Consider the following 25,425-nt stretch of genomic DNA (forward strand, 5'->3'; position numbering starts at 1 on the left):
TGAAGCTATCTGAAGCCACTGCAGCAGAGTTTGATCAGATATAAGTAAGAAGGATGAACAAGGTTAGTGATCTCTAAGGAACTACAGTGATTAACCCTCGTGTGAAGCAGTGACTAGAAATGAGGTGCAAACTTGCCAACCGTCACGCACCAAGGTTTCCCAGCGCAGACAGGCCTCGTGGAAGAAAATGTATAAAATCGTGATACTCGTACACTGTAACATTAACCCCCTAGGATTCAAACCCCTCTGCCTGCGTTCCTGTATTGGGTGGAAAAGGCGCTTTCTACTTCTAAAAAGTCAAGGATTCTCTCTGTCCGCAAAAGATGCAATTCAAAATAATAGATAGGAAGGAGTTGTGGGTAGATTCGGCCTGGAGAAATGTCAGTCCCTCTAAAGTAAACAAAGCCTTCCTCCTTCAAACCCGCCATCTTTTCAGGCCACTGCTCCCCCACATTGCCCTTCCCTTAACGCAATCAGCAGGGAGCTGCAAGCTGGGCCTCTTCCCCTTTTCAGGGGCACCTTGGCCTTCCCATGAAAAGTCAGACTCACCAAATCAGTTTTTCCTCTGAAGTTTTCAAACTCTTTGTTCCAGAAACTCTCAACAGACCTTCAGAGACCACGGAAATGTTGTGACTCCTTGGGGAAGAGTGAAGACAGGCCAGACGCAGATAAGGTCGGGATGCACTTGGCCTGACTGCCACAGAGAGGAAGAGTGGAGCGAAATGGAAGTGAAACTGTAACAGGGCCGTCCCCAAGTAAAGGGGAGGCACCAACCAGATTTCCTGCCCCACCCAGGGAGGGTGGACACCTGGGGAGGAGAAGCACCTGGGGAGGATACTGTGATAGGAAGGAAGCAGGATGTAGAGGGAAGAGTCCTGGAGGAGGCACATGGAGCAGGGAGAAAGGCGAAGAAGATGCACTTGCTTTTTCATCCTGGACTGGCTGAAACAGATGTGGGTGAGAGATCCGTGGGGAGGTTAACAGTGGCAGCTTTTATCTTGATTATGATTTTTCTCTTTTCTTCCTGTTAGGGGCCAAAGATCTCCTTAGCTAACTCCATACAGGCTTTGTGGACTCCACCCCCACTCCAGACCAAAGCCATCAAGACACTGGAATGACAAAGCCCATCATCACCAAAGGGAGGGTTGCTGGAGGGAGGGTTGCCTCCACCTGAGGGTGGAGTTAAGCTGCCAGGTTTGGTGTAAAACCAGATACGTGGGCCTTGGGGTCTCTCTTAGCCTCATGGGTCTCGGCTCTTTGCCAGCTCTCAGCCTGCCATTGGGATTCCAGGTCTGCCGAACTGGTAGGACACATTTAAGACACTATCTCCCTCTTTCCTCCCTGAGTTGTACATTTCCTCATTCCCATTCCCTTGTAAATAAACCTTTTGTTAACCTTTTGTGTGTGCCTGCAGTGTAAGTCCCTTTCAAGCGCATGGGTGAGGACCCGCAGTCAGGCAAGCGTTTTACATCTGCGCTGCCCTGTCACAGTTTGGCCCCCAAAGTGATTTCCAAGTTACACCCACGGTTGACCAGCCCAAAGTAACTCCTTGCGTTGGTCACCATAAGTGCACTAGGTCTGCAGGACACTGGTAAGATATTTGTCCCAGATCTTGAACAGTTTTTTTTTCCTCTTGCATATGGCTCTGTCTGGTCTTTCAACCATGAGCTTAAGCAAGCTCATCCCTAGCTTAAGTTCTTTCAGTTTTATTCCAGCCTTGACTTTAAGTAGTCTTTCTCCCTTCAACATCACTACCAGCTTTATAAACATAAATAATTTGGTGAAACTGGGGCTGTGGCACATGATTTTGCTTTTCTATCCTTATGTGGGTGGCTTGTTGCCATCCCTGCTTGGCAATCTGTGCTTCTGCCTGTTTTTCTGATTGTGTGTGTGTGTGTGTGTGTGTTTGTGTGTGTATGCGCGCGTGCACCATTGGCTACACTGTTCTTCTCTGAGAGGTAGATGCTGTACTCCACCTATTGAGACCATGCAGCTCTCAATTTAACTGCGCAGGGTATGAGGGAGGAAAACCATGCCGTTCTTAAAAGTGTGCAAGACCAGCTGCAGGCTGCCCTCCAAAAATTGGATGTGGGGGAGGCTCGGCTGATGGCACAGAGAAGGGATAAACCTTCCCCTTCCCATGAGGACTTCAAGAGGACACAGTCCGAAGAGGAGGAGTATCATTTGTTAAACACCTTAAATACATCAAGACAAAGTCCTTCTCTGAGTGACAAGGCCCCTCCCGCGCTGACTCCTGAGGCTTCACAGCCTCTATGGCCCTTTGGGGAGGAAACTAAAATGGCATCTCCTCCCCACACTAGGAGCGGCACCCATTTTGGCAGGAAGGGTCTCCCTGAGGCAGGACAGTTTCCTCTTCCCAAGACGCCAATGGGTGGCTTGAATGAACGTGGGTGGCCTGCTGGGTACTTTTGGTCGCACCATCCTTTTAGCACCACGGACCTCCTAAATTGGAGGAGCTCTGTCCTCTCGAACCGGCAGGCTCCTAAGAGGATGGCGAACCTGTTTGCCTCTATCTTCATCTCCCACCGCCCTAACTGGGCAGACATTCAGTCTAAGCTTCAAACTTTGCTGACTCTGGACGAGCAGAGAATGGTATTCAGGAAAGCCAGGGAGAAGAGTGACCGTCTCCACCAACAGGACAGAGAATCCCCAGAGCCAGAGATGGTTGTTCCATTGGTCGATCCCGACTGGGACCCCAACAATGAAGGAATGGCGATGTTAGAGCTCTACAAAAAATGTTTACTGGTAGGACTGCAGCAGGGAATCCCCAAACAAAAAACTTACAATAAAATCTTAGTCTCGACCAGGGAACTAATTGAGGGTCCTTCGGAGTTCCTTGAAAGAATTATCCAGACATAGACCAACCACGCAGATATAAATCCAGAAGCCCCCAAAAAACACTCATCTGATCACTATGTCTTCATTACGGATTGTGCCCCAGACATGAGGAGAAAGCTAACAAAGGTGGACATTGTCACAGAGATGAGTCTGTCTCAGTTAGTGGACTTGGCATTTTGGGCTCATAACAACAGGAAAAGAGACCAAAACCTGCAACTGTTTTTGTACAAAGGGCTCACAGGACAGGGTTTCAGGGATACAATAATGGGCTGAGACATGAACTCAGGAGAAGTGAACCCCTAGGGAGAAATCAGTGCGCTTACTGCAGGGAAGAAGACATTGGAAGCAGAGTTAGTTGTCCCAGATTACAGGGAAGCGGCAGACAAAATAACACTCCCAGACTTGTCTGTTTCTGACCCTTGTCTCTGGGTCCCCACCAGAAGGTGTTGTGGACTCGTGGCAGACTTTTGGGCCTTGCTTTGGGCCAATATTGTTTGGCTGGACTTTACCCCATGATGGGGTGCTTGATTTGCAAAATACATTCTTTGTCTTTTCTGTATTGCACACTAATTATATTGAAGTTCTTTTCCATTAAAGGTCTTAATGTTTTGTCTTGATGTGGCAGATGGCAGAACCTATTTAGAGCAGGTAGGTTTAGGGGTTTTGGGGTGCACTCTCCCAGCCCTGTAACAAAATTGCAGGGGATGGGAAGGAAAGAAACAATGAACCAATGAAAGGCCTCCACAGGGGCCTGGGAACACAGAGGAGGCTTGTGGTGTGTCATGGAGGCCTATACCTGCATCCTTATTCTGTTAATGTTCTAATCCTTGATGTTCTTCAAGGTCATCCGTTCTTGGGAGCAGGAGGCTTCCCCAGGCACTGTAATTTTACAGGTACACACACCTTCTCTTGTTTACAAATCAGGAACTAGCTGTCTTCCTCTCCATAGTGGGGACCCACAGGAGGGAGCCCTGGGCTCCAGAGGGGCATGTTCTCTCCTGTCCTGTGTCAACCAACTAACGTAGGTGAGTCTGCCAGTTAGTGTCCTGTTAGTCATGTGAGAAGGAATGGCAAGTAAAATTTAGAATGACCCCAGGTGGTCAGTCAGAGTGAAACTCGCCGCTAAAAACTGAAACCCACGTCCAAATTAGCCCTATATTCTTTCAATCTATAGTTTAGCTATTTGCCAATTCTAATTGGGATTGGGGGTGGTGGGGGAGGAGGGTTGGTTGGTTATTTTTTGTTTCAGCATGACACTCATAGACAGATCTCACTCCTAATAATGACAAACAACTTTGTCACCAAACTGTCTTCTGTCTCTTGTTTCACGGGAGTAGTAGGAAGTACCTATTTAAAAGGAACAAGTGAAATTCTAGGCTGGGGAATCTTCTGGAAGAGATGAGATGAAAACATGTATGCATTTCCTTATAGTCTCAGGAGACAGAATTCAGGTTCTAGGGGCCCCTCCACTTCCTACTCCTAGACAGGAGATGTATCAACCATTTTAACTCCTGTCCCTTAAGATGAAATGTAGCCTGGTGGTTGTAGTAACCTATAAATATTGGATCCCCAGGAAAGTCAATCTAGACAATGCAGTCACATTCATTTGAGACCAAATTCTCACAGGCCCAAGGACTCTCTTTTACTTGCTTTATAATTAGTTTACATGTATGAACTAAACCAATAATGTACACATATAATTAAAATTTTCTAGGCTTGATACTGCAATGTAAGAGGCTCCAAAGTTTTCTTCAAAAATTTCTTAGCCATTCTCTGCACTTTGCACTGCCAGGGAAGTTATGAAACAGTTTCTCTATTTACAAACACACACATGTACAAGGAGAGTTTTAGTTTGATGGCATAGAATTTATGTCTCGATGCGGAAAGTTGATCTGCTTATAGTACAGTATACTCATATTACAACAACATAATTGTCCCTTGGTGGAAGAATGACTAAACACACACACACAAACACACACACAGAGTGGAATATCATTTAGCCATGTAAGAAGAATTGAATTTTACCATATGTGACAACAAGGCTACATATAGAGGGGAATTTTTCAAAGTGAAATAGATCAGGCAAAGAAAGACAAATACTATGTGGTCTCATTCTTTAAAAAAACAGAAATATCATAGATACAAAGAACATATTGGTGGTTGTCAGAGGTAAGGTATAAGCTTCCAGTTATATAAAATAAATTCACCATGCATGTGCTTTAATATACTTCACTATGACTATTATTAGTGACTTCATTGTGTATTTGAAGGTTACTAAGAGAGTAGATGTGGGGAAGATGATCCGTTATAAGTTTGTAAATTTAAGCTGATGATGTATTAGCGACTGCCATTGTGAATGGTAATATGCCATTTAAAAAATGTTCTTCATTGTGAGCCTACTGAGAAAAAATTTTCCACAACATCAAATGGTGCATCATTAATTATCAGTTTCTGTTCCAAGTTCAGGGAGACAGAAGTAGAAGAGTTTCAGAAAGAAAGTTGTCACAGTGTGCCAAAGCCAGATTACATGACAGGTAACAGAATACGGAGGTTAATAAATGGTTCTTCTATGAAGCTACTGGCAGCCACTGCAGGACGGGGTCAATCCCCGGCCACGGAGCTGACCCACATAGTGCAGAGACCTCTCCTGTCTCACCGCTGGTCCCCTCAGCAGTATATTTCAGTAGATCCACCTGTTGTATTCCCTACTCTGTCTCTGGCGAATTCTCTCACACCCCACACCTCTAGGCTAAACCCCAGTTCTTGTATGCATAAATAAATGAAATAAATCTTTCAAAAATTAAAATGCTTTTCCAGAACCTTCTTTCTTTGAGTAGCATTTACAAACCCTTCATTTTTCTACTTTCCCTACTTCGGGTAAAATTCAATCCCTTTACACTATCATTCAAAAACAGAACTGAAAAATCTGACTTCTCAAGCACCCTTCACCCGGCAATGGTATGTTTTACGAAGGAATCTTTTCTATGTTGATTTTTCTTATTTCAGATCAATGATCAAAGGTTTTATATAAGGAGTGACATAGGCACTCCACATATGCCACGTATAGCTATGCATCCACAGAGCTAGACATGTTGCTTTAATTACACTGAACATACTGATGATAACCATGGTTCTATTGTTGGAGCTGTCAATGTAACTGCTATAGCACATAATAATTCTGGTATATTAACATTTATGTAAATGCCTTTGAAAAATTTTAGCCAACAGTTTTTCTTATCTTTGTTCCTATGGTTTACTCAGAACTTACTCAATGCCTGTGGCTGTGGTGATTAATTTTATGTCTATTGGCTAGGCAACAATATCAAAGTATTTGACCAAACACTGTTCTAAATATTTTTATAAAGGCATTTTCTAGATGAGCGGAACATTATTCCCATAGACTAAATGAAGAAGACTACTCCCCTTATTGGTCGTAAGCTTAATTAAGTCAACTGATGGCCTTAAGGAAAAAAAGTGAACCCTCACAAAAAAAACAGGGTAATATGCCTATAGTTAGCCTAGACTTTTCAAAAGTTCTAGCTAAGCCATTTTATCTTATGAAGGATTAACAAGATAACACATGATTGTAAAAGTCAAAAAGCAAAAATTATGTCCATAGGTTGTTTTGCAGGGAGCCTATATAGAGATTTTAGGGGAGGTTTGCAGATGATTTGATTGCTTATAAAGAACTGTATGATAGAAAAGGATGAGAAGCTAAGTAGTGAACATTCTGTCCTATTTCAAACCTTCCACAGGAGCCATAGAAGCTGCCAAAGCTACCTATCACCTCAAGTCATGCTCAAAATACTGAAATATTTGCCAACACAAAAGAAGATATAGATTTAAGTGAGCTGTCTACCATGATGGATTCAAACACACTGTCTCTATTTGGCCCTGGTCTTCTCCTTCACCCATTCTCTTGTACTTGCCACCACCCCATCCTCTAGTGACTCAGCCTTCCAGTGTGCTCACTGCCTTCCTGACTCTGAGTGAAACTACACTGTTCATACACTGTTCTTCATACAGGCCACGTATTTATCATATTCCTCCTGCTATTGCTGTGTTGTTTTAGGTTTTATTGTTTTCCATGATGTGGTAAGGTATTGTTGGGTCTGGGAATACTCAAAACATATTCTATATTTATAAATTATACGACTATTTTGCTTTACCCATTTGGCTTACTAAAGGTTTCATAGGAACTCTCTACTTTCAGATATCAGTTATGGTTTTAGTGACGGAGCAACACTGAGGGGGGAAAGCAATCATCCTATTTCCCACCATAGGGAGACAAGTAAGAGCTCAGCTAATACAAAGCACCTGGTATAGTAGTGGGGAGCGTGGAGTGGCCGCTGGGGTTAAAAACTGACTTGTGTGTCCCATCATGAAAGATTAGCAGTCAGGATGAAGTGCTGCACAGAGCTGCCCTCAAGCTAAATAGCACGCCATTGAAATTCCATAGTTAGTATTTTTTTTTCCAGTGAAGCTCTCAAATTCTTATATGAAAAACCTATTTGCTTTTATAACTGTTTGGTTCAGGCAGTAACTTTAGGCAATGATGCCTCCACATTGTTCATGGATGATCTTGTAGAGAGATTTCTTGTGTACTGATATTAGCCTGAGTGCAGCCAAACTTTCCCATGTAAATACTTTATCTGCTCATTAAGGTCCCAGAACAGTCCTGGCCCCAGAAATAGAAGATGGTGTGACCATTGCTGGGGGTTTCTGAGGTGATGGGGAGAGGACAGTCCTACAATTGATTTGTAGACAGCAAGTCCACAATTGGCACACTTCAGGTTGTCTGACCCCGGGACTCACAGGGTTTTCTGACCTTTTCCTGAGAAGAGAGTGTAATTGGAAACAAATTAAAAGTCTCACATTCTTTTCAGCAGAAGGCTGTGTGAGGCCAGGAGCTTCTGTTAAAAAGTAGAAGCTCAATACATAGCTCTTTTCTGTTGCATGTAGAAATTCACATTTTTATTTCCCTGTAACAAAGTACTTCATTCTGAACTGGGGGAGTGGGCATTCCAGGAAATAGTCATCTGTTAATAATTCCAGAGTACAGATTTGTTTTCTAGTGAGGATTAGACTTCATAGTCAGAGCAATGGGCTGATAGAAAGGCAAAAGCAAAGGGAAAATTTATCAATTTTTGCCAGTGCCCACAAATGCATACTAAAATATAGCTACACACACATACACATTGCACCTTGGAACCTGTGTCATCGAAGGTCATTCAAAAGTGGTAAGATGGGAATTCCAGGGGACAAGCAGGACAGCAACAGTTACTATCTGACCAACAATGCACTTTGATTTCTAGCTCTGAACTCAGTTGGGATGAGCTGAAAAAAAAATACCCCAACACACTAGGATTCCAGCAAGCCCTAAATTGTCATCTATCTGAGAAATAGTTCCCCTCCTATCACAAGAAGAACGGGACATAGCCTGAAGCTTTGGAATACTGTACATAACTGCAAAAGTTAGGCTGACCAGGGCAAACACTAATTGACACCATTTTTAAATCCCAAAAGTGTACTTCTCACTCTTTTAATGAAGAAGCAGCTGGGTAAACAGAGCTCAAATTGAAACTTAATTTCCATGAAATGGAATTACTGCAGGTAAATGAAAAACTTATGACCGGATGGCTATACATAACCATTTGTTTCATAATTAGCTAAAATTCAAAGAGCATGTAATATATAACCAAGTCCTATTTCTTAAAACAAAGCCAGAGTAACCCTGTTGAAAGAAAACTAATACATATTCTTAGCGTGAAAGAATTAGTAGGATACTGTGCATAGGGAGATGAAAGGATTAACAGTTTTCCAATAAAACACCCCAAGTTATTCATCTCCTCGGAGGTAAGTGTCCAGTCAAACAGGATTGGCCCAAAGCAGGCCACTGAAGCCCAAAGCTTGCCACCAGTCTAAGGCACCTTCTGGCAAGGAACCACAGAAAATAGGCATCAGGTGGCAAGCGAGTCTGGAAGAAAAATAGCCAAATAAAGTAAAAATCAAGGTAATGGCTGCCATTGTCAGCCTCCCCCGACCACCCTCACCTCTCTACCAAGTGTCTCTTCATGTCTCAGATTCCACAGGTCCTTCCATGTGCCCTAAATCCATGGTGCAAGTCCAAAGCTGAGAAGCAAGCAGGCCTCCTTCTTCACGTGTCTTCTTCATGTGTCTCTGTTCCACACGCTTCCTCCAGTCTCCTCTATGAGGCTTTTCTCCCAGTTTTCTTCATCCTCTCCTCCCACTCAGCTCTGCCCTTCATTAGGTGAGGCAGGGGACACAGAACCTCCATTTTCACAAAGATCACACTCTGTAACAATTTCCTTTCTCACAATGTGGGGCAGTTGTGGTTTTTTTGACCAAGATTAGTTTAAGAAAATCAAGAAACAACTATAAACCAGACACACAGTACAGGGGAAGGGAAGAGGTTTTAGGATCAAAACAAGGGGGGGTGGGAATTATATGACGACTATAATCAAGATGAAAATGTATACATTGTGCAACAATTAAAATGATGTAAAAAATGTATAAAATAAAAAACTGAAAATAAAGAAAATTAGCACAGATTTTTAGTATGTTATTCCAGGTTAAACTGTTGGTATGTGGAGTGACAGGACTTGAATTTAAATGAACACACTTTGGACACAACTTCTTCTCTTAGTACCGATCATTTATGATATTTTCTATGTAACTTCTTCATTTTCTCATTCAGTGGCAGGGAAAATGAGGTCGCAAACAATTGAGAGAGGTCAGGAGGCCTCGTTTTTTCTTGGGAGAATAGAAATTGAGAAATTAAGAGCCTCTTCTAATGTGCATGATTTTTTTTTTTTTAAAGATTTATTTATTTGGCCTCCCCAGTGGCACAGCACATTGGGTGCTGTGCTGTGAAGCTGTCTGCAGCCTCTGCAGAGTGAGTTCAGGTCCCAGCCAGGCAGGAAGAAATCCACATGGCGCAGGGGACCTCTCCTGCCTCACCTGCTGCTCCCCTTAGCAGTGTATTTCACTCAGTCTGCTTGTTCTGTTGCCTGCTCTGTCTCTGGTGAGTCCTCTCACCCTCCTGTGCCTCTGACTGTACCCCACTTCTTGTATAAATGAATGAATCTTTAAAAAAATTATTTATTTATGCATACAAGAGTGGGGTACAGGCCAGAGACACAGGGTGTGGAAGGATTCACCAGAGACAGAGTGAGGAAGAGAACAGGCAGACTGACCAAAGTGCACTGCTGAGGGGAGCAGCAGGCAAGTCAAGAGAGGTCTGCCGTGCCATGTGGGTAGCTCCCTGGCTGGGACTCGAACTCATGCTGCAGTGGCTGCAGATAGCCTCATAGGTTGCATCTTAATCCTTGCGCCACCAGGGAGGCACCCTAATGTGCATGATATTTAGGAAAAATCTGACACAGGGCAAGTTATAAACATCCTGTTGAGAAATAAAGGATGTCAAAATGCAAAAGAAAGGAGGCAGCAAGGAAAAGGTGGCAGAATGTTGGAAATAAGCTCAATGCCTTAGATGCTCCCAAGGCAAAAGGCACTCCAGAGAAGTGCATGAGGGTTCAAGAAGGTGCAAGGGCCTCGTTCACAAATAGTCATGGGGAATGTACAATCCAGAGGATTCAAATATGGATGCATTGTCTTAGGAAAGCAACAGTTGGCGTATTCATAGATGAGTGACCCATGGTTTGTGACATTGTAAAAGGAGACAGTGCCCGCCTCATAGTCTAGGAAAACCCCAACACGATTGGGAGGGACGGTCATGGAAAGAGACAAAATCTTGGGATCACGGGAGGGAGTTTCCTCATCAAAAGCAAGATACTGTGATGGATTCTGTAACCCTATAACCCACATGTAACTTGCAGGCTGTAATCCATAATAAAAATAGGTTTGAATAGGCACTGTACTAAATCTGAAGGTAAAGGAATCTATAATTGGTGGCAAATGGTCTATCCCACGAAACCCCAGGATCCAGGACCTTTTTTTGGATACATCTACCTCCCAGTAATGTTTCCCATTCATGAAAAATGGTGATCCCAAGACAGAATGATAATTACAATAGCTACTCGGATAGTTTGTAACTGGATAATTGCCGCACAAATATCTAACTTCTTTCTTATTTGTAGAAATCGCAAGCGTGGATGGAAAGGTGGTCTGATCCAAGGTGACATCAACTGCAGAAAAATTAGAGGTTTGGGTGAGGGACATGAAGTATCTTTATACATGACATTGTGAGAAGAATCATGAGACTAACTTAGCATGAAATGAAAGAATTTTGATTTTAGGGAGAAATAAAACACTGCAGAATCAGTCTGCATGTGTATTAGAATGAGAAACATGAGTTTCAAAATATGAGCTCTACTAGAAATCAAAAAATTCATAAAGATGAAATGAATAGAATAGAGAAGTTAGATGACATGAAGATTTATCCTTACCCCAGTAGCATCGCACATTCGCCAGGTCTGAAATGATTAAAAAAAAAAAAAGGATCTAAACTGTTAAGTAAAAGTAAAGGACACACCACTGAACTCTATCTCCTCTCCAGATTAAGGGAGTTCCTGAAACTATGGCAGGGAGTAAAGTAGTAAATAAGGGTAGTGCTGACTCCTGGCCAATTCCCACTCAACAGGACATTTCCTCAGTCACGGTCTCCAGTGCCCCCAGCATCACTGTCCACACCTAAAAGCTGTGTTTCTTCCTCACTTGGTCCCTGCCATTGCAACACCCCCCAGTCGCCCAGCCGGCTGACCCCGCCTCACCAGTAAGCCCTTGCAGTATCCCTCTCAGATCCGGAGCTTGGTACACACGTCTTGGTTGTTTGGGAAAAGTTTTTGGCTTCTTCAGAGTGAAATCCCAACACCTAGAATGAGAAAAATAGATCCCCACACCTCTAACATTGTCATTTCAAACTACTGACTTCTTATCTCTTTACTCCAAGGAATGGACTTGAATTCTTACCTGGAAACTAGGAGCAAAAAAGAGTAAATGCTGATCTCAGAGTCAGAATATAATGGGCTGATGTCTACCTCTGTGTGACTCTGGGAAGGTTTTGACCTCTCGAGCAGTTTCTTCCATACAAAGTTAAATCATTAATTTCTCTCCCTCTGCTTGCTAAAAATTGTATGAAATTATGTGTAATAACAGATTTGACAAAATGAAACTTTATTACCTTAAAAAAATGTAGTGTGTAAAAAATCACTGTATTATTTGTGAACCAGAGAGAAAAACAGAAAGGAAGGCTCCAGAACCTGGCTCCTGGGTGTTTGAGTGAGATACATCAAGTTTGGGAACACTCCCTGGAGACAACCAGATTTCAAAATCTACTCCCCACTAGGGAGGCCCTCAGAAAAGCATCTAAGACTCAGGCTCTCTGAGAACAATTGCAAACACTTGGGAAAGAATACATGATGAACTCAGCCTAACAGTGGACTGGATTTTATGTGTTCAGAAAGAAGCTGATCCCCATGTAGGTATGAATTTAAAGTAAGATGCTGCCTCTTGATTCTGGGGGCCAGAGTGTGTGACGAGACGAATCACTTTCTTATAGCAGGGCCCAAATATCCCATGAGATAGTCTATGAAATTTAGATATAAAGGTATTGTTGCTAATTCTGGGTGCTCGGCAGAAAAAGATCTGGGCTTCCCCTATAAAAGTCAAGCACCTGTGATATGCAAGAATTCTAGATACAAGCACACAGAGTGAATAAAATTTATGAGGTCACAGAGGTCTGATAATTCAAAGGCTTGATTATTTTTAAATTATTAATTTTTTTCTTATATCATTGTAGTTCCCATAGTTCTCCCACTCCCGTGTCACTTGTGAACCATCACCATATCCCTTTGTACTCTTGCCTCCCAGTTTTGAACCCCTCCCTTCCCCTCCTCCTTTGTTGGATGCCTCAGATCTATGGTCAGCTTGCTAGTTTTGACTTTTTCTCCACCTTCCTTTGGTTTCTCTACATTCCACATATAAGTGAGACCATCGGTTTTTATCTTTTTCCTTCTGACTAATGTTGGCTAGTATAATCCTTTTCAGCTCCATCTATATTGCTGTAAATAGTAGTATGTTTGTCTGTTTTGATCGCTGAATAATAGTCCATTGTATAAATATACCACAACTTTTTTTTTTTTTTTTTTTTTTATAGAGGCATGCTTTATTATTTGTTTGCTTGTTTTGTTATACATGCACTGGGTACAGTCAGAAGCGCGGAGGTGAGAGAATTGGAGCAGAGCAGGCAGAAGGACCGAAGTACACTGCTGAGGGAGCAGCGGGCGGCAGGAGGGGTCTGCGCGCCATGTGGGACCCTCCTCCGGTGGCCGGGGAGCAGCCAGGGATCGAACCGGCCGCAGAGGCCGCGGGCAGCTTCGCAACCCAGCGCTCAACCGCTATACCACAACTTTTTGATCCATTCTTCTATTTTGGGGTATTTGGGTTGTTTCCATATCTTGACTGTTGTAAATAGTGCTGCAATAAACAGAGGAGTGCAGTTTTCCTTTCAAATTAGTGTTGTTCTGTTCTTTGGGTAGATTCCTAGGAATGGGATCGTTGGATCATATGGAGTTAAGTTTTTAGTGTTCTAAGGAAGCTTCACACAGCTTTCCATAGTGGCTGCAGCAGTTTACAACCCCCCCAACAGTGTAAGAGCATTCCTTTATCTCCACATCCTCTCCAGTATTTGTTGTTTCAATTTTGTTTTTGTGGTGTGGTCCATTCACACTAGAGTGAGGTGGCATCTCATTGCGGTTTTGATTTGGATTTCCCTGGTAACTAGCGATGCTGAAAATTTTTTCATATGCCTATTGGCCATTTGTCAAATGCTTTATCTTTAAAGCTACTACCGACCCAATCTTGTCAGCTTTCTACCATCCCCATTCTTTTCTGTAGTTATCTGGCCCATTCTCAACCCATTTTTTATAAACAGGAATTTAAGACAAAAAGTATACCCATATTTCCCTGCCCACAATGATGCTTCATTGTTAGTGAACACGAGGTTACTCTAAAAAGCATTAAACATCTCTCCACAGCACAAAAAGACCATCGCTGGCCTCCCACACATACCTTTGTATGATGTCAGTCATATCCTGGGAGAAAAGTAAAAAATATTAATTAAAAAAAATCATGAGTCAAGAAGTAATAGGTTCTCCCCACTTATAAGGCTTCATTATATTTCCTTGGCCCCCTGATTAGGTGGGGTAGAGTTGGTCCCATTGTTAGGGACAAATGCAAAGACAAGACCTAGGCCAGACATTCCAGAACCCATGTGATGCTGTCAGGTTTCCCAAGAGGTAGAAACAGTTTTGACTCTTGTGGAAGTCAAGTATGTATCTGGAGATGAGACATACTTGTAAGGAAAAGTAGAAACCCATGATTTTATTCCCCAAATGCAGACTCCCTTTAAGATGATTGAATAAATAATGGTTCCTTCCTGTTTTCAGCAAATATGGAATGTGTATGCTACTATTTGTCAAGCATTATGCCAGGCTTAGGGGAATTTAAAAAATTATATTCTTCAAGAAGTTTGCATGATTTTTTATGAGGTGCACACAGACACAATTAATGTGTTTTCCTGTCTCTCCTCACATTAAACTCTCTACAAGTGACTTCATCCATTCCCCTGAATTCTATACACACATACATGCAGTTGATTTACTACTTTTACTCAATTTTTTTCTCTAAACTGAAGATTAATATATTCACTAGAAAAGTAACAGAAACCAATCACTTAGATTGTCTCATCTGTAACTTCACCAAGTTGTTAACACAATTAAAAAAGAAAAAAGCACACACACACATATTCCAGGGGTAAACAGGAAAAACTATTGCAAAAAAAAAGTTGAAAATAAGTTGGATTGTGTGAAAATAGAAACTACACAATAATAATATATGGGATAGAGTTAAAGCAATACATTTATATTATTAAACACTAAACCAGAAAATATGTTTTCTAAATTTCCATTTTAAGAAAGTAGAAAAGCAACAGTAAGCTAACCACATACAACACAAACACAACAATTATGTAGAGAAGAGAAACAAATGATTCAACATAAAGGAAATCAATGAAATATAAAGTTTGTTCTATAAAAATAGCAATAAAATCAACTAGACATAAACTAAGAAAAAAGGGAAAATGAAAATCACCACAATTAAAAATAAAACAGGGCAGAAGAGAGCCCAGCACTCTAGTGATTTTTTTTTTAATAATGGGGACTGCAGAGAATTTCAGTCTGCAATTTCTCTCTCTCCCTCCTCCTTTCCTTCTCATATTATCCTTTAAACATTCTTATTTATTTTTTTACAATATAGGATCTCTCTCCTCAGGTGTGGTCACCATAGTTTTCCAACCACCAAAGTGCCCAAAGACCTCCCTCCCGCCCCCACCCCCTGACCCAAGGCTCTCCTGAGGACTGCAGTCACTTTCTGAAGGAACGCAGCCAAGGCAACCTAGGAGAGCTTCAGAGTCCTGCACCTCTTGTGCCTCCAGAGTTGGAACCCAGGAGAGAAACTGGGCCTTGGCATATACTTCAAAAATGCAAGAGGGGTGCCAGTCCTGCTCATGGAGGGCCTACCGCTTTTTTTGGGGGGTGGTATCCTACTTCAGATTGCTAATTTTGTTACTTCTGCCACTTTTGCTGCTTAGGGGGCTTTTAGCTGCCTCCCTCCTACACCTGCTGTTCTTTTTTGCCTTCCAACACTTTGGCAAACCAATGAAAACCTTCTCAGCACACCATTGGTTGCTTTGCCTTTATAGACCAGGTGACAAGAACCCTTAGAATAGACAACATGGATTATTCTTCTCAGTTTGGAGTCCTTGTGAAGCCCTTTGGTTTTTCTTGGTATCAAGGGGACATTTCAGTGAATATTGTAGGAATTGAAGGGATGATAATTTATTATTATGAATATCCTCGCAATCTACAAAGCATACAACTTAGACAAACACCTATGAAGACACACATTGCCAAAAACTGACACAAAAATTATAAAAAATTCAAACAGTTACATTATATATATTTAGTCATATACATCTATAATTATATACACATATATGTACCCTTTCACACACAAAAAAGGGCCAGAGTGAGACATCATATGTGCATTCTACTGAATAGTTAAAAATAAACACCAGGCCTTCATTAATTCTTCTCAGAAAACAGAAAAACAAGGGGAAAAATCTCAACCCATTCTGTGGGGGGAAAAAATGCCTGTTGGACTCTGAAGTGCATTTGTTTTTCTGGACAAAGGTGGATCACTCAATTTAAGTAATAAATGCATAACACTAGCACACAATAACAGAGGGATATCAAATACACCTGAACAAAATGCATCTTCTCTCCAAGCTCACACTTTTGCACTGCACTTAATACGTTAATAAAAATGAGTGTGCAGGATAACACACTGCAGAGCAGAAGAACCTTAGTGTCACACCAGAAAGAGCACAACCATACAATGCCTTCATTGTTCTCATGTCTCAGACAGTGGGGTTTCTTTTGAGATCTCACTGTAACAGGGTGGTCCCCAGGAAAGGGGGCGGTTCCAAGTTCCCTGCCCCACCCAAAGCAGGGTGGAGCTAAGGAAAAGAGAAGGAAGGAAGCAGGATGGAGCCACAAGGAGACCTGGAGGAGGCACATGGAGCAGAGACACGTGAGGAAACTGCACTTGCCTTTTGATCGTGGACTGGGTGACACAGATGCAGGTGAGAGACTTGCGGGGATGTGGCAATGGCAGCTTTTCCCTTGATTTTGGTTTTGCTCTTTTCCTTCCAGACTTGTCTGGTTGTTTGATCCTTATCTGTGGGTCCCCACTGAAAGGTGCTTTCGACCTGTGGCAGGCTTTGGGGCCTTGCTCTGGGCCTATCCTATTTGGGGGGGCTTTTACCCACAAGGTAACTGTGGGTGCCTGATTTGAAAACTGTATTATTTGTTTTTTCTGTACTGTAATTTCCTAATTGTATTAAAGTTCCTTTTCATTAGTCTTATGTGTTTTGTGTTGATGCGGCTGATGGTAGAACCTATTTAGAGCAGGCAGGTTTGCAGGGTCTGGGCTGCCCCTCTCCCTGCCCTGTAACATTACCTGCAGCATGTCTATGTCTGACGCTTCCAATCGATGCTTCAGATCTGAGATGAGAATGTCTATCAACTGGCTCTGCTGAATGAGCTCAGTCTCATCCTCTGCCAGTTTATGGAGAATGACTTCTTCTTCCTTATTCAGTTTTTGCAGCTCCGTCTGCTCCGCTGAGTCCACGAGACCTCTCAGTTCTGCAAACTCTGCCTGGACACCTTGTCTCTCACTTTGTATTTGACTCTCAGGAAGGAGAAAAGAGAGAGAGGTGATACTCAACACATCAGGCAGAGACTAGGAACCAGAACTAGCACAACTGTAAATGCAAAGTTCTCACAGCAAAGTGAGATACAAGAAATAATTTTTAAAGATGCTCTTCACCTGTTACTTTCTCTCTATTATATTCCAAAATAACGACCAAGTCTGCAGCCCTGAGTCCAACCCTGAGCCAAACAGAGCAACTGGGTAGTCTCCACGTTCACACAGCTGGACTACTCCTGACCACACCACTCACCCTCTGCCCAAGTGGCACACTGGCCCAGAACCAGGAGCCATGGCGAACGGCTTCCCCCAGGAGAGTCAAAGACTCAAACACATGATGGGAATGGAACAGAGTCTGCACTGCCGTCCTGGCCAGTGTCCTCCACATGAACCTTCCCTCCAAAGACCCATTCACCTGTGCCAGGTTCACTTTTCAATCCCCTCCTCCATCAGGGAAATGATGAAGAGAAGGAAAATCAAATGACTGTGGGATTGTTAATGATCCAATAACAAAAAGGTAGGAAGTTCTTTGTATTATCACCCAAATTCTACCAGATTTCTGTCTAAACCCCTCAGAAAGAGTCTCCTCCTACCTTCAAGGAAGTTCTCCTTTCTTTGACTTGAGCTTCCCAATATCCAGCTTCCTGCAGCTTTTCCCTCATCTGCTTCAGGGCGCCCTGGAGCTTCTCCTGTGAGAGGGGAATCAAGCCAGAGTCAAGCAATGGGCTTTCTCAACATCTGAATACAGGTCATGGAGGAAGTAATCAGATGATCTCTAAACATAAGAGTCACAGAAACTGAAAATATCAATGAGAATCTGAAAGGTCTGGCAGGAGCCAGAGTCACTAGGGTGAAAAGGCATCTGGTGTGTTGCTCAAGGGGGCTGTAGGGTAAAGAAAATATCAGGCTTTTCTGCCCTTCCGCCATCAGGATAGATGATGGATCCTTGTCCTGAATGCATGCCTGATGGCGGGCACCTGGAATAGGGTGTGGGCATAGGTAGATGGGATTCACCTGGGCTAAGACTGTGCTTTTTAAGGGCGGCGTCACGGGGACGCCAGCAGCAGCCGCAGCAGCCGAAGCCGAAGCCGAAAGAGAAGCCGAGAAGCAGCAGAACGAACACTAGAGAGCCCAGATAGAGTGAAGACTTGCTGGGGGGCTGGGAGGCCTGCCAGCCTCCCAGCCAGCACCCCTGCCTGCCATATGCCTGGTGAACCCCAAATAAAAAACCTGAAAAACTACTGAGGACGCTGACTCCTCCTTTACCCGGTCTGCATGGGATCAGAAAACCTGCACTGTGCCCAGTCCGGCCCTTTACAATTGGCGTAAGTTGGCAGGATCCATGCAGACGGGTATTGGAGCCCTCCGAAGACCTGGAGGGACTAAGGAGAACAGACTGTTTGCCTGTGATGACGCTGGAGGCGCCATGGTGGCACAGAAGGTGGACAACATCCACGAGCTACAGGACGAGACCTGGCGTGAAGGAGACGCCCGAGAGAACCAAACAACGACACCCGAAAGGACCGGCCAACGACCCCTAAGGCAGCAGAATCGTCGGGGAGGAGAGGACCACGATTCAGAGCTCTCCAGTGCTGATGCAGGGAGAGGCCAATGGACTTCAACTGCTGGACATGGACTGATGAACTTGGACTGACAATCCCGCCCAAAGGCGGAGGACCTTGCAGGGTGATATGTTTTGGGACCCTGGGGGTGGAACAGTTTTGTTTGTAAACCCCAGGAGATGGGAATCTGGGGGTGGCCAGTGGGCCTAGATGGCCAAAAGCAGCCTGTTATGCCCAGCAGCCAGGTGGAGGAGAAAAGCCAACTAAGAAGGCAAAAGCAGGTACTGATGCTAAGTTGAGAAGCCCTAAGCGGCTGTTAAGCAGCCTGGGTATGCTGAAGACCTGTGAGTCTCGTAAAATCACCTGAGGGTGATGCCCTGCTCATTCTTGAGTGAGGGTGAGGAGCTGAGGAACCTGTCCTTGGGGGACGGGTGGGGAATGTGGCTTGGGGTGGAGCCCAAGCCGAATGCAGAATTTGGATCCCCGACCCATGTGCTTGTGCAGTGGGTTGGCCTGAGTGCAGGGGTCTGTGAGTCGCATGGGTGGCTGTGAAGGCCGAGTGTTGGAGCGACTACAGACAGAAACCCTGAGGGTTGGCAATTACCCCCAACAGAATAAAATTGCCAATCCCAGAGCAAGTGCATCCTGGGGGTGGATGCTGTGTGTGGCTTGTAGCCGAGACTACAGCCAGAGAAGGCCAGGAAGCCTGACGGCTCCTGGTGTGTGACAGTAGATGCCGTGAGTGATTCCCCTCCCTCGTATGAGCAGTGCCTTCGGCAGCAGATTTGGTGGCTCATCTGCTGGTACCAATAATTGTCTTTTGCACTAGGTTGGTGCCCTGCCTGGACTTATTTGTGTTCTGTTGTGTTATATTGTGATGTGCTTTTGTGGGCCATGGCTGCATTGTTTGTTTGTTTAGAAAATTGTATATATATGTATAGACTGTATGGCAGAAAACCCTGAGGGGGTGGACTGTAGGGTAAAGAAAATATCAGGCTTTTCTGCCCTTCCGCCATCAGGATAGATGATGGATCCTTGTCCTGAATGCATGCCTGATGGCGGGCACCTGGAATAGGGTGTGGGCATAGGTAGATGGGATTCAGCTGAGCTAAGACTGTGCTTTTAAGGGCGGCGTCACGGGGACGCCAGCAGCAGTAGCAGCAGCAGCAGTAGAAGCCGAAGCCAAAAGAGAAGCCGAGAAGCAGCAGAACGAACGCTAGAGAGCCCAGATAGAGTGAAGACTTGCTGGGGGCTGGGAGGCCTGCCAGCCTCCCAGCCCCCCAGCCAGCACCCCTGCCTGCCATATGCCTGGTGAACCCCAATAAAAAACCTGCAAAACTACTGAGGACTCTGACTCCTCCTTTACCCGGTCTGCATGGGATCAGAAAACCTGCACTGTGCCCAGTCCGGCCCTTTACAGGGGCCCATGACATCCCCCCACCCCACCCCGGGCACCTGCTGGAAAATCCTGACATGAGAGGAAGCTTCATGGAACATTGAAGACCACAGGCCAAGATGTCCCCTTGAGAATGAGGAAGCACCTAGACATGAGAATGAGGAAGCCCTCCTAGGGGTGAGAATAAGGGCCTGCTGATACCATCAGAAAACAACTCTGTTCCTCCTCAACCCAGTTCCCCCACCTGCAAGCCCTGTTTCCCTCTCCCCATCCTATAAAAACCTGTTTTCCCCTGACAATGGGCGCAACTTCACCGACCCCCACCTTGGGTCTGTGAAGATCGCCTGGGAATTCAGTAGACCCCGCCCCCCCGCCCCTTTAAACTTATTCTGTCATCCTCGTCTTTCTCTGCTGACCCTTTCAGAATATATGACTTAGAAGAAAACCTGCAGTGTGAACATATTAAGACTCAGGCAGAAGTCAGAGAGAAGTCACCATCTGTAGGGTAAGATAAAAAGCATCAGGCTTTTCTGCCCTCCCGCCTTCAGGATAGATGATGGAACCCTGCGGTCCTGAATGCATGCCTGATGGCGCCACCTGGAGTAGGGTGTGGGCAGATGTAGATGGGATTCACCTGGGCTGAGACTGGGCTTTTAAGGGTGGTGTCACGGGGTCCCCAGCAGAAGCCGAGAGGAGAAGCCGAGAAGGCTGGAGAGCCCCGATAGAGTGAAGACTTGCTGGGGACTGAGAGGCCTGCCAGCCTCCCTGCCCCCTGCACCCCTGCCTGCTGTGTACCTGGTAAATCTCAATAAAAAAGCCTGCAAAAGCCACCGAGGGCTCCAGGACTCTGACTCCTCCTTTACCCGGTATAGGGTCAGGAATGGACCCAGTGCAGGTTTTCTGATCTATGCAGACCGGGTAAAGGAGGAGTCAGAGTCCTCAGTGGCTTTTGCAGGTCTTTCATTGGCGTTCACCAGGCATATGGCAGCAGGGGTACTGGGGGGCTGGGAGGCTGGCAGTCCTCCCAGACGCCAGCAAATCCGCACTCTCTCTGGGCTCTCCGGCCTTCTCTTGGCTTCTCCTTCGGCTTCTGCTTTGGCTTCTCTTTCGGCTGCTACTGGCGTCCCCATGACACCACCCTTAAAAGCAGTCTTAGCCCAGGTGTACCCACTTCAGGTGCCCACCATCAGGCATGCATGCAGGATCACAGGGTACCCTCATCTATCCTGATGGCGGGAGGGCAGAAAAGCCTGATACATTTTACCTGACCCTACAGTCCACCCCCTCAGGGTTTTCTGCCATATAATCCACACATACACAACTTTTTTTCTTAGCAAACACAAACAATGCAGCCATGGCCCACAAAAGCAAATACATCGCAATATAACAAAATACAACAGAACACAAATAAGTCCAGGCAGGGCACCAACCTAGTGCAAAAGACAATTATTGGTACCAGCAGATGAGCCACCAAATCTGCTGCCGAAGGCACTGCTCATACGAGGGAGGGGAATCACTCACGGCATCTACTATAACACACCAGGAGCCGTCTGGCTTCCTGGCCTTCTCTGGCTGTAGTCTCGGCTACAAGCCACACACAGCATCCACCCCCAGGATGCACTAGCTCTGGGATTGGTGATTCTATTCTGTTGGGGGTAATCACCAACCCTCAGGGTTTCTGTCTGCAGTCGCTCCAACACTCGGCCTTCACAGCCACCAGTGCGACTCGCAGACCCCTGCACTCAGGCCAACCCACTGCACAAGCACATGGGTCGGGGATCCAAACTCTACATTTGGCTTGGGCTCTACCCCAAGCCACGTTCCCCACCCGTCCCCCAAGGACGGATTCCTCAGCTCCTCACCCTCACTCGACAAGAGCAGGGCATCACCCACAGGTGATTTTACGAGACTCACAGGTCTTCAGCATACTCAGGCTGCTTAACAGCCGCTTAGGGCTTCTCAACTTAGCATCAGTACCTGCTTTTGCCTTCTCAGTTGGCTTTTCTCCTCCACCTGGCTGCTGGGCATAACAGGCTGCTTTTGGCCATCAAGGCCCACCGGCCACCCCTAGATTCCCATCTCCTGGGGTTTACAAACAAAACTGTTCCACCCCCAGGGTCCCAAAACATATCACCCTGCAAGGTCCTCCGCCTTCGGGCGGGATTGTCAGTCCAAGTTCATCAGTTCATGTCCAGCAGTTGAAGTCCGTTGGCCTCTCCCTGCATCAGCACTGGAGAGCTCTGAATCGTGGTCCACTTTTTGCCGATGATTCTGCTGCCTCAGGGGTCTTTGGCTGGTCCTTTCCGGTGTCATTGGCTGGTCCTCTCGGGTGTCTCCTTCTCCGGGTGAGGTCTTATCCCATAGATCCTGGACATTGTCCATCTCCCGGGTCACCATGATGCCTCCAGCGTCGTCACAGGCAGTCTGTTACTCCTTAGTCCCTCCAGGTCTTCGGAGGGCTCCATGCCCGTCTGCAAGGATCATCTTGCCGAATTACGCCAATTGTAAGGGCAGGAATGGACCCAGTGCAGGTTTTCTGATCCCATGCAGACAGGGTAAAGGAGGAGTCAGAGTCCTCAGTGGCTTTTGCAGGTCTTTTATTGGCGTTCACCAGGCATATGGCAGGCAGGGGTGCAGGGGTGCTGGGGGGCTGGGAGGCTGGCAGTCCTCCCAGCCGCCAGCAAATCCGCACTCTCTCTGGGCTCTCTGGCCTTCTCTCGGCTTCTCCTTCGGCTTCTCTTTCGGCTGCTACTGGTGTCCCCATGACATCGCCCTTAAAAACACAGTCTTAGTGCAGGTGTACCCACTTCAGGTGCCCGCCATCAGGCATGCATTCAGGATCACAGGGTTCCCTCATCTATCCTAATGGCGGGAGGGCAGAAAAGCCTGATACATTTTACCTTACCCTACACCCGGTCTGCTGGATCAGAAAACCTGCTTGTGTCCATTCCTGCACCTACACCATCCTTTCCCCAAGACAAGATGATTCTATTTGTCATAGCAGAGAAATTTGATCCTGCAGCAAAGAAACAACATCTCAATCTACCCAGTCCCTCAGTTACACTTCATGTGCAAAGGGAATGATGGGTTTTCATGGGCGCTAGCCCCTCCTCCCCCATTTAACACATGGTTCAAAACATCTACTTCTGACTATAAGTCTTTTGTAATCAGGCTGGACGCACAAAAATGTCCTCCAGGCATTGGAGGTGAGCCTAGTGCTTCTCTTCCCCCAAAATATTCAATTTGTGTCCTCTTATTAGGTAGAACTATGGTAAATCAAATTTTTGTGAGTCTCAGGAGGAAGTGTTATCTTATTTAAAGAGATGACCTAGACTTAGCAACATCTCTAGAAATAAACTATTTTTTAAGGATTTTATTTATGCACAGAAGAACTGGGGTGTAGGCCAGAGGTGAAGGGGGTGAGAGCATTCACCAGAAACAGAGTGGGGAGCAGAACAGGAGAATGGGCTGAAATACACTGCTGAGGGGAGCAGTGGGCGAGACAGAAGTCTGCTGTGCCATGTGTGGGTCAGCCCCCCGGCCCATGTTTGAACTCAGACCATTGTGATGATAGGGCTGAGCCTTAACTCCTACGCCACCAGGGAGGCCTCTAGAAAAAAACTTTTCATGAGAAAAATCTATCTCAAGGCAAGGCAAATATCTAAAGACAAGGTTGTATCATATGAAATTGTCCCTTCCTGGTCCCAGAGACCTGCTCCTCCCTCCTTGACACCCCAGGCTCCTAATACATCCTTAACAGAGGTTATAAATACTGGATCTGGGATCCCTCATGGCACAAGGGTTCAAGTCTCAGTGCTATCAAGTAGTCCCCAGCCACTGCGGCATGAGTTTGATCCCCGGCCAGGAAAGTGACCCCCATGGCACAGCAGACCTCTCCTGTCTCGCCCGCTGCTCCCCTCAGCACTGTATTTCGGTGGATCCACCTGCTCTGCTCCCCACTCTGTCTCTGGATAATTCTCTCACCCCATGCACCTCTGGCTTGTACCCCAGTATTTGTATGCATAAATAAATAAATGAATCTTTAAAAAATAAATAAATACTGGATCTGTCCCGTTTTATTTCAGTATTTACAGTCATGTAAATTCTCTACGTGTACTTTGTTCAATTTCTAATCTGTCTGATGTTAATCTCATTGTTCATCCTGCCCTAGAACTTAAAGCAGTGGGGAATCTTCTTCCCCTGTATCAGCACCATAGGAAGAAAAGTGATCACAGACTTCTGAGCTATGGTGACAAGGTAACCAAGAGATTTCCCATCAAGTGCTATATTCTGCTGTTTTAACTGTATTCTGCTCTCCTACCTTCTTCTCCTGGACAATCTCCTCAATGAGGCATGTCTGGTGACCATGGTGCTCCTGAGACCACTCACAAAGCCAGCAAATGACTTGCCCATCCTGCTTACAGAAGAGCAGGAGTTTCTCTCCATGGCGCACACAGAGCTCTTTCTTCTGCTCCCCCTCTGGGTTCAACTTGACTCCTCTGAGCTGCTCCGCTATGTTGGCCAGATGCCGATTAGGCCGCAGGTGCCCAGGCTTGTAACTGATTCTGCACACAGGGCAGCTCCTCTTCGCTTTCCGGGTTGCTGCGGACAACTTGTTGTTTGCAGTGATGCAGGCTCGGCAGAAGCTGTGGCCACAGTCTAGGCTTAGGGGCTCTTTCAAGAGGTCCAGGCAGATGGGGCAGGTCACCTCCCCCTGGATGTTCACTAAGATGTTTGATGCCATAGCTGTTGCCCCCTACTGGTCGCTCTCCTGGCTTGAGTCTCTTGCTCACAGATCCCTGTATTTGAGAAAGTTGTATTGGAACAAATGAGAAAGCCAGGATACAATTCTAATTGTATAGAAATCAAGGATAGGCTAAGATAAAATATTTAAGAAATAAAAAAAGGGAGGCCCTCCCTTGTGTTGCAAGGGGTTAAGCACAGCACTATGAAGCTATATGCAGCCACAGAAGCAGAGTTTGATCTCCGGCCCAGGGAGCTACCCACATGATGCAGTGGACCTCTACTGTCTCACCCACTGCTCCCCTCAACAGTGTATTTCATTAGATCCTCCTGTTCTGCTCCCACTCTGACTTTGGTGAATCCTCATACCTCTCACCTCTGATCTGTACCCCAGAATTCTTACATGCATATATAAATAAATCTTAAAAAAAAAAAAGGACAGAAATAAGAAAGTGCAGTTCCTGGACTCCAAGCTACTTGATGTTTATCTCCATGAGCAAAGAATTCATCTTGAAGACCAGAGTGAGGCAGAAAAGGTAGACATTTATTATCTAG

General features: G+C 45.3%; 1 protein-coding gene across 1 annotated transcript in view; it reads right to left on the reverse strand.

Moving 5' to 3' along the window:
- LOC119254980 (tripartite motif-containing protein 5-like) overlaps positions 1–24,916 on the reverse strand; it is an 85,234-nt gene extending 60,318 nt beyond the window's left edge. Inside the window, exons 1-4 of the mRNA XM_054699488.1 lie at positions 24,449–24,916; positions 17,763–17,858; positions 16,921–17,151; positions 13,912–13,934 (exon numbers count right to left, since the gene is read on the reverse strand). Coding sequence (XP_054555463.1) covers positions 13,912–13,934; positions 16,921–17,151; positions 17,763–17,858; positions 24,449–24,871 — 773 coding nt within the window. The 5' untranslated portion in view covers positions 24,872–24,916. The remainder of the gene's footprint in view (positions 1–13,911; positions 13,935–16,920; positions 17,152–17,762; positions 17,859–24,448) is intronic.
- Positions 24,917–25,425: the final 509 nt, after the last annotated feature.

The sequence above is a fragment of the Talpa occidentalis genome, unplaced genomic scaffold, assembly GCF_014898055.3.
Source record: "Talpa occidentalis isolate TD23 unplaced genomic scaffold, MPIMG_talOcc4v2.1 talOcc4.3, whole genome shotgun sequence".
NCBI classification, from domain to species: Eukaryota; Metazoa; Chordata; class Mammalia; order Eulipotyphla; family Talpidae; genus Talpa; species Talpa occidentalis.